The 20647-nt window shown below is 34.8% G+C and overlaps 1 protein-coding gene across 3 annotated transcripts in view; it reads right to left on the bottom strand.

Annotated features, from left to right (window-relative positions):
- DIAPH2 (diaphanous related formin 2) overlaps window positions 1-20647 on the bottom strand; it is an 863347-nt gene that overhangs the window by 567896 nt on the left and 274804 nt on the right. For all 3 annotated transcript variants that reach the window (XM_024761235.1, XM_024761244.1, XM_024761229.1), the window contains 4 exons: window positions 20213-20277; window positions 16848-16952; window positions 12360-12674; window positions 10670-10784 (listed from right to left, as the gene is read on the bottom strand). In XM_024761235.1, coding sequence (XP_024617003.1) covers window positions 10670-10784; window positions 12360-12674; window positions 16848-16952; window positions 20213-20277 — 600 coding nt within the window. The remainder of the gene's footprint in view (window positions 1-10669; window positions 10785-12359; window positions 12675-16847; window positions 16953-20212; window positions 20278-20647) is intronic.

Raw genomic sequence — 20647 nt, 5'->3', positions numbered from 1 at the left:
ATGTGTCCCCAAATCCTGCTTCAAATCTATGAAATTAATTTCCTATGATTTCACCTTTATATGTGTTCAGTTTATGCCCTAAAATGTATTAAGAAGCTGTGTAATGCCAAATGATATTATTTATACAATGAATGTCTATCAAACTATGATACAAGGATTTTAGAACCATATTCTGATCCATCATACAGATATATTAACATTTGATAATACAATAAATTATTAAAATACTTAAATTGTCAGCATTGAGAAAACTAAAGCATGTGAAATAGAATAGAAATGCCAATAATTAACAAGAGTGTGATCTGATTGGTACTGAAAGAGCAAATAGTAAGTAAAACCTAGGAGAGGAGTGATAGCATCTTTATTATTGCTGTTAATGGAACAAAAGGTACCTAATCACACTAGCTTCTCTTTTCAAAGACAACTACAAATAGCATCACATGTCAAAGAGTACTTTTGCTGCCTTCTATTAAAAGCAATTACATGCTAGGAAACAACACTGCTCACACATTGCCAGGAGCGTATTATCAGTCTATTCTTATCACATGAAGCCAGACACAGTCAACTCTCAGTAAGCCATTCGCATGGAGGGAACACTGATAATTCACAAGAGTTTTATCTGCCATTAGAATGCATCACATAGTTTGCTTAGGCTCCTATAAAATTAATTTAAATTAAAAATATGATCCTTAGGCCAGTGTCAACACATGACAAAGAGCATGAGGTAATGGTGCTGGGGAGGCAGGGAAACATCAGACTAATATTAGTACTGGACCACTGGATAAACTAAAGGCACACCACACATATGTGGAGAACTTAGCCAAGAGTGGCTAGGAACTTCAATATATTGTCACTCTTTTTAGATTGGTTTTACATTGGGAGCTATGTTTTTCAACACATCATATGTATATTTTGTTTGTTTAGTGGGCAAATTGATTCATTCAGTTCTGTCACTTTATGAGTATAATTTTACTGGGTCGTATTAATAGAAATACATTAATACTCTACATAAGCTAGGTAGCATTGAGTACACAAGAATAAAGTACTTAAAAGGGCAAGATCACATAAATAGTCTATCCTTGTCCTGTGGGACAGACAAGGGGATATTGAATTGAGGTTTTTGATAATAGAGCTTTAATCGGCACAATCATACTACAGAGAGATGCAGTGGTGTTGAAAAGCACAGGCTGTGGATAAAGTCTCCCTCTAATGCACCCTATCTCCATGACTTTGCCCACAGAGTAAGCAAAGCAAAGTGGTGAAGCACATGGGCTGCAGAATCATCCTGCTTGAGCTTGATTTCTACCTCCACTTTGTTCATCTGTAAAATGGCTACAATCATAGTACCTACAGCATAGGATAGATGAAAAAATTAAATGAAATAATCCACGGAAAACACTTAACAAAGAATCTGGCATATAGTAAGTGCACAACAGATATTAACATTTGTAATTGTTAAAATTGTCAGTTTTGTTGAGTCTGTGATATGTATTTATCCTCATTCTCACAAGGCTACGATTGATGGTTTTTCTATTTTACTGATCATTATTCTACTTTATAGTTGTTTAGAGACAATAAGAAACTAAGTAGCTTCCTTAGAATCAAACAACAAATCATGAAATAGACATTCACTTTAGCACACTAAACTTCTGTTTAAGTGGGCCAACCATACATTTTAAAAATTTATTGACTAAATCAACCACAGGCCTCTATGAAAAAAACCTGGCTTTCGTTTTTGAAAATTTCAACAAAAATCTGTGGTAGTACACACACACACACACACACACACACACACACACACACACACCCCTAAATGAAGTGAATTACTAAATCATAGGAACTTAAATGGCAAAATAACTTTAACAAACTACCACAGCCAGATTCAATTATGTAGATCGCTGGTATTTAATCAGTTACAAGAAGGATTTTCAAAAAACAGGTTCTATTATATATATCACTGAATGAATCATTAAATACACACATACTTCTTACTATATGCCTAAATTTTGGGTTAGCACCCATACTTTATTTTATTTGCTTGGTACTATGAAACTAAGTACACATAACTGTAGTTCTCTTGTGTGTTCATCAAACACACTTATACTTGCCAGAAGCTATACTACATACTGGGAAAAAACAGTAAACAAGATGGAAACACTTCTTCCTGCCTGCAAGAAGTTCAGTGTCTGATGGGGAGTCAAATGAATGAAGACAATTATAATATATTATGAAGACTGCATTCTGACAGAAGTGTCATATAAACAGAAGCTAAATGAAGAATTGGTGAAGGTTCAGAGAGAAGTTGCAAAGCCTTGTAAGTGTCTCTGTTCCAGGAACAAGAGTCCAGACTGAGTATGTTTTAGGCAGAGTGAAGAGGCAAATGACCTTGAAATGCATGAGTTTAGATGTTCCCTAGGAGACAATGGGTGGTCCGTGAAATGTTCCAAGCATAGGAGTGCCATGATAATTTATACTTTAGAAAGACAATTCTGATTAGGTTGTAGAAAACTGATCACAAGGAAAGAGGACTGAAGGCAGAGAGACCACTTAGGATTCTGTTGAAGTCATCAAGAAGAGAGATGTCATAGCATTTGTAATTACTGAGAAATCAAATTGTATATATCCATATGGTAGGCAGCTTCTGAAATGGTTCCCAAATGCTTCCTGCCTCCTGGTATTCATGCCCTTGAGTAAATTTCCTCCCCATGTGTGAAGCCCGGACCTAGTTAATTGCTTCCAATGATGAAATCAGGCTACCAAGACTGTGACTTCCCTTTTGCTTCTATTCTCTATTCAATTCTTCTGGGTGTGCACAATTTGATGAAGCAAACTGCCTTTTGTCAGCTGCATTACTGAGAGGCCCATGAGGCAAGGAACTGAGGGCAGCCTCTGGATAAAAGCCAGCAAAGATGAATGGCGGCCCTCAGTCCAATAGTCCTAGAGGAACGGAATGCCCTGACGACACCTCACATGCAGCCTTGTGACAGACCTTGAGACAGAGGACTCAGCTGAGCTCTGCCATGATCCCAGAAACTGTGAGAAAATAAATGTGTGTTCATTTAAGTTGCTAAATTTGGGGATAATTCGTTATATATATCAATAGCTATAGGCAACTAACATTATCCACAACAATAAAATAAAAAGTTAAAATTCTTCCAACTTCCACAAAAATGTGAAGCTGTTTTCAAGTGTAACTGTATTCCTAGGAACCTGTGTTAAAATGGAACTGATATTTTTAAGTTATAATTTTTAATTTCTTGAGTCATCTCCCGTACAGTATCTGGAGGGCACTAAATAACAAAATTTAGCTCACTCAATCAACACACCTACAAGATGTTAAACGTTGTTTTAAAATAATGAAATGCTCATAGAAACAGAGATGAGTATTGTGGTTGCCAGAGGCAGGGGATAGGGGGTAGGGGAATTGGGTGAAGATGGACAAAAGGTACAAATTTCCAGTTATAAAATAAGTTTTGGTGATGTAATGTACAGCATGGTGACTATAGTGAACGATATACTGTATTGTATATTTGAAAGTTGCTAAGAGTGAATCTTAAAAGTTCCCATCACAAGGAAAAAAGTTTCTAACTATGTGAGTTGAGGGATGTTAACTAAACTTATTGTGGTAATCATTTTGCAATACATACATATATCAAATCATGTGGTACACCCTAAACTTACCCAATGTTATATGTCAATTATATTGCAATAAAACTGGAAAAAATAAAAACATAAGCAAATCAAAAACCAAAAAACAATGATATGAATGAAAATTATAATAATGATCCCAAAAAACATAGTTTAAAATTAGTGAAAACAAGATAACACCAAGATATTACTGAATAACCTATTAAAAATAAAGAATTAAATTTACTCTTACCAACAAGGACTAATTGGCCGAAGAATTACTTATATATAATGCCTCAGAAAAGCTACCAGATTTGCACGTCCCTAAATTAAATATATTTCTCTTAAACAAATTAGAGAAACCTCTTGCCCTTACTTCTTATATCACGTAAAATATATAGTCTGGAACAGGTATAACTGCCATCAATATACAATCGGACCAAAACACACCCCATTATAGTTTTATATAGCTGTGTGAAAAAATTCCACAGGATTTCAAATGTAAATAATTTCTATTTGCCAAAATAAAACTAATTTAGCTAGAACAATAATTCTAAATGAGAATGATTATCTGTGTGAATTGTAAGTGCTATCAACTAAACACCTGTTATTGTGCCTAATCCATACAATGTATATAAGCAAAAATTACTGAAATGGGGAGAGACAGTCTCACTAACTCATAGCTAAAAAGTGTTATATTAAAATAAAACAAGGTGTCTATAATGTTATAAAGCTAACCTCAAAGGAGCCCCATGAAAAACTGATTTCATTACTTTATGTACCCCATGTATATTAATATATACTTACCAAATGCCTAATGACATGAAGACCGCATTCCTTCATTCATTATTAGAAGAGACAGACCTTAAGTCATAGCAATGCTTTACAACTGATAGATTCCATTCAAAAAATGCCTTAAAAATTTTAGTCATAAAAAAAATATAACCTTACTCCCTTCCAAATATACAACTTCCTAGCTTTGGTTTAAGTTCTAAAGAACTGTCTTCAGTGCCAGAATAATAGGACTACACATTTCACAAGATAATATATGTGAAACTATAACTTTAAAGAGGGATCAGTTGGGGCTTCCCTGGTGGCGCAGTGGTTGAGAGTCCGCCTGACGATGCAGGGGACACGGGTTCGTGCCCCGGTCCAGGAAGATCCCACATGCCGCAGAGCGGCTGGGCCCGTGAGCCATGGCCGCTGAGCCTGTGCGTCCGGAGCCTGTGCTCCGCAATGGGAGAGGCCACAACAGTGAGAGGCCCGCGTACCATACACACACAAAAAAAGGTATCAGTTAACTATGCAACAAAACGCACAAATTACTAAGGGCATAAAAGCCGTTGTTACAACATGGGGAAGTGATTAAGAACAAACCTGGGTTCAAACCTCAGCTTTGCCATTTACTAGCTACATAAACAAGACATAATTCTTAATTCCCATAGCCTGTTTCCTCACCTATAAAACAATAATATAGGTTATCTAGGGCTGGTGTGAGGACTAAATGAGATATGAATTTAAAATGCTTATCACAGCTCTTGGGACATAGTAAATGCTTAATATATGTGCTATTACTGCTATTATTGTTATTATTATGATTGCTATTATTATTGTTATTAGTAGTGATGGTGTAGGTAGTAGTACAGTCACCATAGCATCACCAATATGTAAAGAAAGCTATTTTGAAGCCTACTCATTCAGAAGGCTGAAGATACACTGCCTCAATTTCTCTTTACAATTAGTGACTCTTATAATTAAGTAATGGCATGGACCTCTGGCTCATGAATTCTTTGCTTCCTCTTCCATAAGCCAACTGGAAATGAAAACATGAGTCATCATTAAGTTAAAACACTTAAAATGTTCATAATGAAAAAATCTTTGATAAGGTGATAATATATATATCCAAAGAATTTAGATATAATAAGAATGATGAAATTATATATGGTTTTTAGCTGGCTGCCTGAAAAAAATTAAAGCCTTCTCGGTTTGTTCCCTTACATATTAATGCTTACACTAAGAAGCATTTATATTATGTCATTAAGATGACAAATTATTTGTTAAGACACCAGGTCTCTCTGGACACTTTAACACCATTTATAAGGAGTGTGTGCTAAGACTGACATCTCATTATTTTCAAGTCAATTCCAAGACTTCCTATATTATAAAGACAGAGATAAATTAGATTTTAACACTTTTTTGCTTTTTTTCATTGATTTACTAAATATATAAGACTGTGTTAAGCAACCAAACAGGGGTGGGTATCTTCAAAAGCAACCAGCTGATTCTAAGACTAAGAAACATAATTTAAAATATGATCCTAGAGGAAAAGTGCTTTTACATAAATATATCTTCAGACTCAGTGCCACCATAATTTTGAAGCTAGCCCAATATTTCAAGCATTGCAAAATGATCTTTATATGCATTTGAAATATTTATAACACCTCAATTTTCTGTTATTAAAGCTAAATTGCACTACAGAAATATATTATTGAAGAAGCTAAACTTTATTAGCCTTCTATGTTTATTTCTTAAATTTCCTCCAAGTAACATTAAAACCAAAGAAATTGCTTACAACTTGCACACACACTATCTTTGTTCTTCCTGAAGCCTCTAGAGAACCCTATAAATTCTAATTAGAATTAGCAGTTATAACCTACATATTTTATTATTTATTTCAAGTTTAGTTAATATTAACCATTACTTTAATTCTTATATAATATCACTATTATCTATAATTACTATAGATTTTTAAGGAAAATGACATTATTATTATAGCTTTGTTATTCATATGTCCCCAAATATCATCAATTTGAATAATAAATAAAACTAGAACACATATGCAAATTCCAACAGTTACATATATGATGTACAGTCCAAAGTATCGGGTGTGTTTGGGTTTTCCATAAGATCTTACGGACAACAAACTTTTTGGCCAACCCAATACTAAGTCTTTTCCAACTGCCTCTAATATATACACTTTCTGTCATTAATCCAGAGAGCATTTTGAGATCTAGTTTGTCATACAGCATCATTATGGCTTATAAGAAGACCCTAAATATTATAAGCATGAGGACACAGGATTTGGGAACTAGAAGAAACTGTAGAGATTAAAAACTCACACTGATCAGGATATCATCACATCTTGTCTAGCCTACTGGTATTGATTCACAATCAGTGGTCCATCATCTACCTGTGAATTCCCATTACCTATCCTCCAAAGGCCTGCTCAATGGCTAATCATCAAATTATTGGGCCCCTAGGCTTAAAGAACAAAACCCCATTTCCTCAGTGTGAAATTCACCTCACCACCTTCACTCCAAGTTCCAGCCCAACAGGCTGTGCTTTCAACACAGCATGCACTTCACCCTCTCCATATTTTGCTAATGGTGTTCTCTGCCTAGAATGCCTTCTTTCCTTCTCCCCCTATTGAAATTTTGCTTAAATTTCAAGGCCCAGAACAAATTATACCGCCTCTGGGATCTCCATTTGCCCTAGTCAAAATTAACTGTTTCCCTTTTGTGCTCCTTTGGTTTCTTAAAAATATCTAGGCTAACATTTAATAAAAATTGACTAAGTGGAGTATACCTCTTTCTTTCTCCCTGACTAGATGAGTTCCCTGGTACAAAGACAAGACCTTATTCATTTATCTCCCTCCTATTTAGTATAAGACCTTGCACATAGTGGGTACCCAACAAATACAAATTAAATGAAATGAGAGATTCATTCTCTCCTAAGACAGAAATATTTTGGATTATTATAGGAAATTTAGAATAATTTTCTCTACAACTCCAAGAATAAGTGATTCAAATAGAAAGTATAATTTGATGGTACTTTCCCATATTAAACATTTACACATTTAAATATTATAGGTATCAGAACTAGCCTATTTTAAAACTTCTTTCTATTTAGCAATCTGAAGCAACTATAAACTCCTAAGTGAAACGTTTTCTTGAAACACAGACCAGTAATGCTTCACAATGCATTTAGCGAGAAGAGAGACACGAGATTTCCAAACCCCTTGCAGGAGGAGGAAATTCTCAGAGGTTTTGGAACACTGGGTCTAAGAGCTTTGGAAATAGGTCTTAGAAACAAGTATGTTGCTCCTTCCAGAACACAGCTGCGTGAGTGGCAAACAGCAGCAGAATAGGGAAAAAAGTGGTGCCCTGAAGCTAGGAAAGCCAGGGCAGTGTGGTTTGAGTTGCCTGGAGCCAGAGCCTCCAGCTGATTTCTTACTGATCCTGCCACCTATTGACCAAATTATGAATCAAGGCACTGCAAGTGACAAGGAACTTCAGCTGTTAGAGTTAAGATCAATCAATACTTATCAAAACAAATGGAAGTTTGTATCATTCAAATTTGTTTTGGCTATGTTATGGAATATGCTATGATGCTTAACTGTTCCTTTAAATGTCCCTTCAGAAATAAATTTTAGTAAAAGTAATGGTACTCAAAGGTGCTCCTGACCTAATTTGGACTCAAATATTCAAAATTAGGAAAGTAGAAGAGGTAGTAGTATCACATAGAAAATTCAGAGAATCAGAGTTAAGAGGAATGGAAATGCAGAATTCTCAGTAGTGAGTACGTGAGAGCCTTTATATGACTTTGATTTTATTTTGCTTTGATTATGTTTTAGCAGCCAAAGTAAGAATGGTTTCTACTCTAACTGACTAGCTTTGCCAAGTGCTGCTCAAAAGAGCATGGAAGTCTCTTGCTGAATTAACAGTTGTAATAAGTGTCAATAACTAAAACAAAACACACACAAACACACACACAGCATCATGTTAAATGAAAGGGAAAGGAGAACTCATATTTATTGAGTGCCTGCTATATCAAGTACCATGCTGGGTGCTTTAAATATATAACTTTATTTAATTCTCACACTTCTAGTTAAACATTAGTCTTTCTCATTTTATAGATGAGAAAATTCAATTGCAGAGGTTACTAGTATCACAGCTGAAATACAAGAATGTATGACTTCATTTCCTCTGGGCTTTTCCCACTATACCACACTACCTTGAGAAACTCTCTAATGGATTTTATACTAACCTCCATGTTTCAAACTCCACTTTCTTCATTTGTAAAATAGAGTTTGGCTTAATCACTTCTAAGGTCCAGACAGACCCTGAAATTTTATGAAACCTATAATTCTTATGGGACTCAATACAAATACATCAATAAGTAAAAGAACAAGTGCTCAACAGGAAATGTGCAAATAACTGGAGGAAGTTGTTCACAGAAAAAGAAGTTAAAATTGCCTTTGAATAGAAGGAAAGCTACTCAACTTCACTCCTAATTTAAGGAGTAAAAATTATAACATGGATGATTTACCATTTCACCTCTGAGATAGGCAAAGTTTGTCGGGAAACAGATGTTCATATGTATTTTAGATGTAACACTATAAATGGACACAAACTCTTTGGAAGGAAATTTGGTAATATCTATCAAATTTATAAATGCAGACAGCATTTTATCCAGGAATTTCACTTCTAAAATTTATCCTACATATAGATCCTATGTGCACAAATGTATATGTAGGTACAGGTTTGCCGCAGCATTGCTTGAAATAGCAAAAGACTGGAAATAATCTAAATATCCATCAATAGGGGACAGGTTAAATAAATTCAGATAGGCTCATACCACAGAATTCCGTTCAATGTGTAAAAAGAACAAAGTAGATAAACATAAACTACTATGGAATAATATCCAAGTATATAAAGTGAAAACAGAAAGAAGTAAAAAACAAAAAATGATATATACACATATGCTTCTACAGGCATAGACTATTTCTAGGAGGCAATGTGGGAAATCAGTAAGAGTGGTTTCTCTAGGGAAGAAGTTGTAAGTCTGCGATTGAAGGGATATGCTTACCACGCATCTTTTTATTATTGTTATTAATACCTTGATGTGTAAGCATGTTTTACTTTTTCAATTAAAAAAAAGTGGTTATAATAAATAGTAATGTCTGGAGTCCTTGAAGAATCCTTTAAATGTGAAGTCTAGTAGAGCAAATAAGGGAAGCAAAAGACTTTAATGGCAGGAATTTTCTTAAATGTCAAAACTCTTCAGAATACTCTAATCACCCCAGATTTCTGTACATGTGTGAGCTTCAATCTACAAGGAACAACAAATATAGTACAAGTACCTCCAGTGCGCAAGATAAGCTAGAAGGGCTGAAAAGGAATAATTTTCACCTCTCTCTCTCTCTCCCTCTCTCTCTCTCTGAAGCTTCCAAAATTCACATTCTCACATTCTAAGGCATGTTGTGACAAATCAGACAAATGAATGGTAAAGGAGCTAATTCCAAGGGCATGGGTGTGTGGAGTATATCAATTTCTTAGTTGTAAAGATTCACTCAGGCTGAAAAAACTCCTATGCTTAAGTAAGCTATCAATTCTGTGATAATTAGTAAAATAGTAATGTTAAAATGAAATACCAAAAATTCACAAACCACAATGATTAATTATGAGATTGAGAAGTTACCTATATAGTACCAAAATTATGTGTGAAATTCATAAGTGGTTAAGGATCTAATCATAAAGAAGGTACTCAATTATCAAATCTGTAAAATATACTTATTAGGTACCAGATTTTGATATTATTCCAGACAATCTGCTTATAGAAAGAAACTATCAAATTTCCAAAAAAAACCAAATGGATTACTACAAATGTAAGACTACATAAGCACGATGGCACCAAACTTACTCAAATTACATTATTTTCTCTTACATGGTGAATCAGTAGATTCATCCCCTCTGCTTCTCAGTAAAAATGACAACTTTACAATAGAGGAGTATAAGTTACATATTAAACAATAAAAATAAAACCCATATTTTCAGGTGAATAATAACATTTATGCAAAATAAATTTAACAGGAAAAAAGCTATCCTTCTTTTGCTGCTAGGTAAAATACAGTTAATATGTCAATCTAATTATGTTTGACTCTGCCCAAAAAATTATACATGTACACATTACTAGATTTTTTTGCAAAGCACTGAATTCAATATATCAGAACAAGAACTCTATATTAAAAAATAAAATATACCTTTTATCTGGGTAGCGAAATTCAGTGCCAATTTTGCAAAGAGATCTGGATTTTCAAACTTCTCCTCCTTAACTTTCAACCAGAAACAGTTCTCAGACAATTCTTTGGGTTCAATCTGAAACAAAAATAACAAAGATACGTTTCTAAAGTATTACTTCATATTTAATTTTTCAAAGAATTCACTTTCACCAAGGTTGAATGATATTACCTTCATTCATCTACTTACTAAATCAATTTTAGGATCTATCAAAACAACACTTCTTAAGTAAACATTCATTGGGAAAGTCACAGACTTCTACTAGTGTACAGAAAAATACACAACAGCAACAGGCTATGTAGCAAATTACATTTTAAAAAATCTTCTATTGGAAGGAATCTTAAAAATAATTTAGTAAATCCCTCCCCCCAACTTACATACCTTCTTGCTCCTGGATTTTTAACAATGGGGAAACTGAGATTCAGAAAAGTAAATTCCCCATGGTTACAGAAAATAACCATAATAGCTGACACTTACATACCTCCTAAAATGTGTCAGGTACTCTTTTAAGTGATTTCACACATTAACTCATCTCATCTAATCCTCACAATAATCCTTTGAAGTAGGACCTGTTATCATCTCCATGTTAAAGATGAGGAAACCGAGCCCCAGGAAGTCTGAGTGGCTGCCCAAGCTAGTAAATGGTGAAGATGGCTTTCACACCCAGGCAGTGTAGCTCCACAGAATTGTGCTCTCAGCCACTACACTGAAACCCAATATTAGAACTGTGCATTTTCCAGTACATATCATGATGCTTTGTGATATGTAAGTGCCATTACACTATATGCTTCATTGCTAAATTAACATATCATTACATTTACACACACAGATAACTGGGCCAGCAGCTTCTAGGTCCTACAGTTTGGTCGATTGTGCCTAACAAAAAATAACTACATTCCAAAAACATTTATACCTCATTTACTCTTATGAGCAAAGCATAAGTATATGCTTAATTTAAAAAATGATTTAACCATTATTCTGGTCAAACCAATTTAATATGTAAATACTGTCAGATATCACTGTAACTATGTTCTTGGAATAGACATTTCCCCAAATGGTGGCCTGGGTAATTGTATTTTCATTAGATTAGTTCCCAGTGAATGCGGACTGTGTCAATCTTGATAATAAGCTTTTTATAAGACATGTTATTTGATAACAATAAAGCAAAATAACATTCAAAAGAAAAATCTTTCACACATCATATAAAAAAGGTTTATGTCTCTACTGAACACTGTCAGCGATTCCACACTATCTGAAAGTTTAAAACTAAAAAAAAAACTAATAATTTTCTAAGAAAAAAATAACTAAGATAAAAAGGCCCATTAATACAAAGATTATATTTAAGAATGTTATAGCAATTAAAGTTAACATTGGTAAAAGAATCAAAATTATTTTTCATATACTATTCTCTAAAACCACTTTCACTTTGATTTTCCTTTTGTCTTCTATGTTAATTTCAAGTTGTCTGTGGAGTTTCCAATTCTCCAGCTATGAAAGATGAACATAAGACGGTGAATTCACAAGCAAAAGCAAAAGAATCAGTGGTCATGTTCTCAATTATTATATCATACTTATAAGTAGCAATACCTTCATTCACACATTAATGAGCAACTATGACTAGACAAAGCCATAAAGCTATAGTCATAGTATTACCTTTGACCAATTGATCCTCTTCATGGACACCTCAGGTTTATATATTTTTTTATGCTTCATTCCATATGGCAGATCAAGTGCTCCCGGAGGAGGAGGAGGAACTCCTCCAAGAGGAGGGGGTGGAGGAGGTCCCCCAAACAAAGGCAGTGGTGATGCTATTCCATGTACCCCAGGTAAAGGAGGTGGAGGAGGAGGGGGACCTCCTCTGGGTAGAGGTGGCGCTGGTGGAGGTGGGGGCGGGGGTGGCCCAGCACCTGGCAATGGAGGAGGTAGAGGAGGGCCTGGAATTTCTGATGAACCTGAGAGTCCATGTCCCTGAAATATAAAATAACCCAATGCTTATTTAAATGCTTACAGTAAAGTATAGTAGCAAAGAAAACTTATCAGTAGACATTTGTGGTTGGGTTGTTTAAGATTTATTTAATTTAGCAACATCTAAGGACTTAAGAATACATGAAAAAGACTTGCATAGATTTTTGATAAGCATTCTAAACCCTGGATAATGACTAACTCTGCTCATATACTAAGGCTAGGAAAGTTGGCATGCTCAAAGATTTTGTGAAACACTCCTCCAAAATAATGAAAACTTACCTTTCATTATAAGTATATGCAAAGAAGAAGTACTGTATATGGCTCGGGCCTGTTAAGACTAGTTGGTATGAATATGGGATGATTAATACAAAATAACTGATTTAACTCCCTTGGGGCCGATTAGCTTTACACAAAGAGTCTCTCTCATAGCACCAGTAACTTAGCTATCTTCTAATACCAAGAATTAATGCTAAGTAACATCCATTGCATAATAATACAGGTTTATCAATGTTTTTACATCTATTATTTCTTTTCATCCTTATTATAACCCTATAATGTAGGTTGGGTATTTTTATCTCACCGCTTATAGATGAGGAAACTGTAACTGCAAAGAGGTTCAATGACTAACCAAAGGTCGCACAGTCTGAAATATGATTAAGATTTACATGTGGTTCTTCTCATATCTAAGGCAGTCCTCTTTCCACTACAACAGACTAGCTCCTAACGAATGGGTGTCAGTTGCCTTGAGTGGAATTAATTACAGCTTGCAGTATGAGCAGATTATAACTTATTTCTCCCATCAGAAAAGAACTTCAAGCTCATTCTCTAATAATGATGGATGACAGCTGACGGAGATCACTGCATTCCATATTGTCCACTTTTTGATTATTAATCTGGACCTGTTACTTTAAACCATTACTGATGACAACGGTTTACTTTCCAAAATGAAAATGAATATAAAAGTGAGTTTGTTAATTATAAACACTCCTAAGGAATGTCCTACAAATGAACATGCATCTTCTGTAATTGAGATACAACATTAGACTAACTGAATGAAAAGTTTAAAACTATTAACATGTCTTGGTATAGTGTTATTTTTATTTGGGGAGAAACTCTTCTAATCTTTACTAAGAATTTCCTCCACAGACTAATTGAACTAAACAAACTTAGAATAATCGTTACATAATAAATAAGTGGAAGCTTATTTTTGAAACAATCAACTTAAAGGACTGACCCATTTACAAGAATGTTAAAAATTAACAATCACAGGTAAACAGCATCACAGAAATGTTTCTCCTAATATTCAGTGCACACTGTCCACAAATATTTTATTCACACATATGAATGTTTATGTGTGTATATACATATATACAACTAAAGTGTTTATACACTTAAATGACAATCCTCTCCTGGAATGCAATCCCCTCCTGAGATTAGGAAGAAGGATAGGATTAAAATATGCAAATTCTTTCTATTTTATTTTTAATGCAGCAAAACTATAGAAAACAGTCTGATTTTTCCAATCTTGATTGAGATAGCAAAGAAATTGAGGAAAATTAAAATAATTTTTCTGAAAAGTTCAATTAGTAATTTACCCTATAAATTTTGTATATAAATGGATTTGTTTAATAATTTGAAAGGTAAAATGTGTATCCCATATTTTGTATTAATTGACAGCAAAATGAAAGTAATACTTGTTTGTAAACATAAAATTTTGCGTCTATGAGATCATGTTTATGATATAAAACTTGTGTAACCACAAAAATGCTATTACTTTAAAATAGGACTTTTTACTCAAGTTAAATAGATATTTTACAAATTGAATAAAAGTCTCAAATGCCACCAGCCTTAAAATCAAATCATATCAGCCCTTTTCTTCCCTTCTATGAACAATTAGGAATGGAACAATTAAATGAGACCACAATAGAGTATTGAGAATTGAATACAGCAAATGGACCATTTACAATTTGACACAATTTGGGGCGCACTAGAAAGTATTGTGTGACTCTGCACTTTTCCAGATCCGTTGATAATAAATAAGCAACCTACACAATTAAATGGTAAGGCCCTGTGCTAGGTGCAGTAGGGACTTTAATAAGAGTAAGCACAGGAAGTAAAGACATTGTCCTCAAAGTGTTTATGCTGCAGGGGAAGGGATAAAGCAGGCACACAACCAAATATGATAGGAGTGGTCTACAAAAGTGATATAAAAGTTCAAAGAAATTCCCAGAGTTTTGGGTGATACTTTCCAAAGGATGTTATACTGAGCTGATCCTTAAAGGAGATGTTTCATTGGCACAGAGGAGCAAGGGAGGGCGTTTCTGAGAGAGAATAACCTAAGTCAGCATTTCTCAACTAAGTTCCATGAACAAACTCTTCTGCAGGAGATGTTAATAGGTGGTCTGAAATAAAGGGTTCTGTGGCTAAATGAGTTTGAGAAAGCTATAGGAAAAAGAGTTCGACAGGTTTCTTTAATGTAGGCCATCTCAGACCCTTTAGTATGCTAATGAAAATGATGAATCTCCAAGAGGAGAATTTCAAGCATACCAAATTTATTGGACTATGGAATGCTTTCCTCATGAAAATCCTATTAGCACCTCTGTAACTAATGTCTGGGAAATGCTGGCCGAAGGAAAAGTGTGGAGACAGTAAATTCTACATGTGAAGGGAGGAGGAAAGGTGACTTAGCTGCAACAGAGGCTGGAGTTAGGGGAGCAGAGACGAGGCTGCAAAGGGGAGATAAGGGAGCCCCAGATAGAAGGCCTTCAAATTCCCGGTAAGGAGATTTTTTCTTCAATCCTGAATGCAACAGGCAACCATTGAACATATTAAAGCCTGGAGTGACAATAATCAGGGCAGTGTTTTATGAAGATTAATTTGCAACTGACATAAAGCATGAATCTGAAGAGGAAGAGACTATAGGCATGGCAGAAAGTTCGGAAACTATTGTAATATTCCAGGCAGGATGGAATGAGAGAGTGGCCCTGGGGGGTTCAGGGTTTTGATGCAAAGCGAAAAAAAGAGAAAGAACTGACATAATACATTGACCAACTTAATAATCCGTCAGGAGGCAGGGCGGGGAAAAGGCCAGGGCAACTCCAGCTTCACAATAAAAAAAAAAATTGGTGGTAAAATTTAAACAAATAAGAATGGAGACCAAGCTGGTTTGAGGACAGAGAAGTGACCACAAATAATAGGTTTGATTTCAACATGCAGCAGGACCTGCCCACGTGGAGATCTAATCAAGAGCTGGAAATAGACGACAAACCCAGGGGACTTGACACCTACTAAACGGTGATATTTGAATTTATGATATTGGATGGGATATTAGTGCAAGGACATACAGAGAAAAAAGAGCAGAGGACAGAACACTGGGGAATGTCATCATTTGGAGGATGAAAAACAAAGAGAAACTGAGTTCTCAGATATGTAGAAAACGAAGTCAGATGACACAAAAAAGAGAGATTGAGTGAAAAGAAATTATCAAATATTACAGATAAGTGAAAGAGGCTAAGGGTAGGAAAAGGCCACTGCATTGGGTAATGTGGAGTTCACTGTTGACTTCTGAAGTCACTTTTCAGTAGATTGACAGAAACAGACCTAGTCAATCAACAAACACCCTACTGGGCATCTATGAGGCTAAGAACTAATCTTATGTTTCTTTATATTCATTTAAAAAATATGTTGTGTTGAGAGTATGTAATCAGCTCTAAAATTCAGACACCATAATTAAGATTTTAAGTGTATATGGGGGGTTTTCATCATAGGGAATGTAGGTGGAAATATAAAGTTTACAGATTTTGAAATTATGGTAGTCAAGATATAAAGAGATCTCAAAAAGCTTTAATGAACATTTCCACATTTCTTTTGAAAGAAAATACTATGCATCTAATTTTTCAAATCATTATGAAAATTTCATCTCAAGAAAGAGTTTTGCTTGTGTAATACATTCCATTAAAAATATTCAGGGCACTTTATGCAATGAATGCCATATTTTTATCCAAACATTAAAATGATTTATTGTCCTGGAAAATCAAATCTGTAGTTATTTCAAGTAAAATGGGAAACTACCAGAAAGTCTGCTTCTGGTCACATTTTTTCCTTCACCTAACAAGATAGTTTTCTACCTTCGAACTCAATGTGACAGGACACAAAGTCTGTATCTTGCTTTATTACCTGGGTTCGAAGTTGTTGGATTTCTGTTTCAAGCTCTTTGATTTTTTCTTCTCTTTTTTGAAGCTCAGCTTGAGCTTCCTGTCGAGCTGTGAATTCTTCATCGAACTGCAATGATCACCACCATAAATGTACACTTAATAATACAGTTTTGAGAAAGCTTTAAACAACAATATGCATTAAATAAGTGGAGTGTCTTTTGCTTCTTAAATTTCCCAGGCCACTCAGAAAATCAGAGCTCTTGATTATTTTATGGCAATTGAGCACCTCCGTGGGGATGGGGTGGTAGTAAAGAAGAACTATGTCCCCAGCCCAAGGTAAAAAAAAACATTTTCACTTCTGAAAAAAACATACTAAACAACATTTTAAAAGGGTAGACTAAGAAGGCTCTCTTCATATATAATGGACATTTTTGTGTTTTGTTATTGAAAGTTAGGTTTTAGAATTAATCATGTTTTTTTTAATGTTTCATCCCATACTTTTAAGTTTATTTAATTAGAAAATGAAACCTAAAAATTAGGAATCAAGCAGTTCAACTCTTTAAAATTATATTTAATCTTGAAAAGAGACTGTACTTTTAGAATGCTCAAACGGACATACATTAATACAAATCAGACTATTTTTATTATAATCTTAATTGTCTAGCATTCAAAAAGTGATGCTCCACAAAATCTGACAGTAGAATGATATATGCTCTAATGGCATTCTCATTCAGCTGGTTAACCAAAACACTTGTATAAAATGTCATAAGAGGGAAAATGAGAGGTTAAATTACAGTGTGCTAAGCCAAAGAGAACATCAGAATGGTGACTATCCATTTACTGCATCGTGCCCAGCACTTACCTCAGTCAGGTGAATACCGCTCATGTCCAGCTATAGAACATTTGCCCTTTATTGTCACTGTCACTTCAAGTTATTTTAGAAGTCTATACATTATTCCAACAATGTTATTTATGTTTTTAAAAGTGATATATCTTACTGCCAAAAACTGCCTTTAGAGTTTGTGGAACAAGGAAAAAGTGTGGTTACTGTTAATAAATATTCCTCCTCATAGTAGACTTGACCTTTGGAAATTATAAAATGCCATTCAGATCCAGTCTGAAGAAAGAGTGGGTAAGCAAAGTGGATAACAGTGTTTGAGTCAAACCTGCAATACTACTTAATTAATTCTTTTATTCATCTCTACTTGAGTCCTGGGAAAATGTCCCACAGAGGATGGTCCAAATCGTTTCTAATCTTTACATTTCAAACTTACCCTGATCCTTCAGTATCAGCAAATGACCTTGTTTCCTAGGTCACTGAGAAGATGGAGCTTTTTTGACTTCACTAGTATCCATGTTAAGATTGATCTGATTCTGCGACTTCCCTGGTGGCACAGTGGTTAAGACCCTGTGCTCCCAATGCAGGGGGCCTGGATTCGATCCCTGGTCAGGTAACTAGATCCCACATGCATGTCACAACTAAGAGTTCGCATGTCACAACCAAGGAGCCCATGAGCCGCAATTAAGGAGCCTGCCTGCTGCAACAAAGAAGTCCCCCTGCCACAACTACGGAGCCCACCTACTGCAACTAAGACCCAGAGCAACCAAATAAATAAATAAATATTTTTTAAAAAATTGATCTGATTCTATACTTCCAGCCTCCTTGCCAGTGTTATCTTCTCCTGTGTGCTTCTCAAGCATGCTGTCCACACAAGCACACTACAATTTTGCTCTACAAATGGTTTATTAGTACACTTGCGGAGAGGCACACAAGGCTTCTGCTTGTAATTTCAAATGATCTTAATCTGTAAACCCATAGAGTAGGAATCAGAGAAGCCTGAGATATGTGAGCTGGAAGACTTCTTACAAGTCCACTAACCTTATTCTCTCCTTTTAAGGATGAAAAAATTAAGATCCAAGGAGAGTAAGTGGCTTAAAGTCACAGCTAATTAGCAGAAACACTGAGATCAGATCTTACAACTACCGCTTCTCATTCTAGCTGTCCCCGTTCATTTTTCTGTTTTTTCATTTTTTTTTTACTACTTTATACTGCCTCTTAGAATCACCCAGAATAAGAGAAGGTATGCAGATAACCACTAGGAGACCATACATGTTTTCATTCTAAATGTTGGTGAGGAGACTAAAGCATCAAACACTGAAACTTCTTTTTTATTATTTCAGGACTCCTTTTCCAATAATAGATGCTTACAGAAATTTTTACCAGATAGATCATCACAATTTGCTCCAGTCTTGTGGTATCTAATCACAGTGCCAGAGAAAAAGAGATCCTAAGATTTTCAAAGGGAATTTTAAATGTGCTACTTAAAACAAGAACATTAGAAATATAAAGGTCTACTAATTGAAGTGTACAGTTTCTTTCACCAATAAAAATGACGGCTTCACACAAACATTTTGTGCTCAAGCTCTTAAAATCTATTCTAGTAACTGAAAGAGCAAAAACATTTCTTCAGATGCCCTGAAGTAACTTCAGTAATACTCTATAATTTCTAGAGTGATAGCAAAAGTGATTATCTAATCTCCAAGGTAAGTCATAACTTTGAAGAGACAGCAATATGTAAGCACTTTATCTTGCTGCCAAAAGACTCAAAACTGTAGAGCTTTTAGACTTGGGCTTCAATCCTTCTCCTTCCACCAAGAGGAGAGAAATACTATACTAATGCTTTATAGGGTCTAAAACTAAACAATGCAACTTCCGGTAGAAGCTCATAAAATTATAGCTATGCTTTCATGAAATAAGGAAAAGACCATCTGAGATCTAAATAAAATTCAGATATTCATAAAGGTGGCATTTACATAAAGCATTACACAAAGAAAGGGGAACCTCAAATTCCACCAAGACTACATACATGGAGTAGCAGCATCACTTTAAAAATGGTAATTACAAAATTCAAAGAAGATAAGTCTAAGCAGAGAGAGACAAAGAGAAAGAAAATATTGGATCATTCTGTTTCTATCAATAGCACTGATTTAAAGAACATAACAGATAAGACTAGCTAAACATCTCCACAGTTCTCCAAGGAGCTAACTACTGTTAAGTGACAGCTGCAGGAAAGCAATGGGGGAATGTGTTTTGGTTGACCATTTCAAACTATATGCTTCCAGCAACCTAATTTTATTTCATTTATCACTTTAGTAGAATATGGTTAGTGTTTTTCTTCCATAATAGATTAAAGGTGATGAGCAGGGAACAGTAGCAACTTTATCTTATTGGGAAAGAAATCAATATTCTGTGGTGGTGTCTGAATCCAGAAACATAAAGAACTATATAACTAAAACAACATTTATAAGACCTCGCATAAGGAAACAAGGTAGAATATGTATTGTGATTACATTTCATAATTACGGCTAATATTTGATAAGTCTTACCTTCTTTGAAAATTCTGCTGCTTTTTGTTCACTTTCTTCAACTTTTGCCTTGTTCACACAAGAATCTATTAAGATTGATGAAAAATGATTAGAAATTACTGCATTGGATCACTAGGCAAATGACGGCTACCAGCCTATAATTCTACTATGTAAACCATCATTTTTATGTCAATTGCTGTTAGAGGGAAATTGACCTATACTGCATGTAAAACATAAACTACCAGGTTTCTTTTGTATACTAACTGAATTCAATGATGGTATCGTTGAGGCACAAAACCAAGCATCCAAGAATATATTTGACTCAATCATCATCATTTTAAAGGTATTCCATTATTTACCAACTTTAACAATTATAAAACTCTTTAAAATTTTTTTGTAGTTTATTATGGGAGGAGAACTGCCAAAGAATCTATGCTATGCTTAAGATTATTAAAG

Source organism: Neophocaena asiaeorientalis, unplaced genomic scaffold (genome assembly GCF_003031525.2).
Source record: "Neophocaena asiaeorientalis asiaeorientalis breed wild unplaced genomic scaffold, Neophocaena_asiaeorientalis_V1.1 scaffold656, whole genome shotgun sequence".
Classification (NCBI taxonomy): domain Eukaryota; kingdom Metazoa; phylum Chordata; class Mammalia; order Artiodactyla; family Phocoenidae; genus Neophocaena; species Neophocaena asiaeorientalis.
Note: the sequence above shows the minus strand (reverse complement) of the source record. Positions and strands in the feature narration are given on the sequence as shown.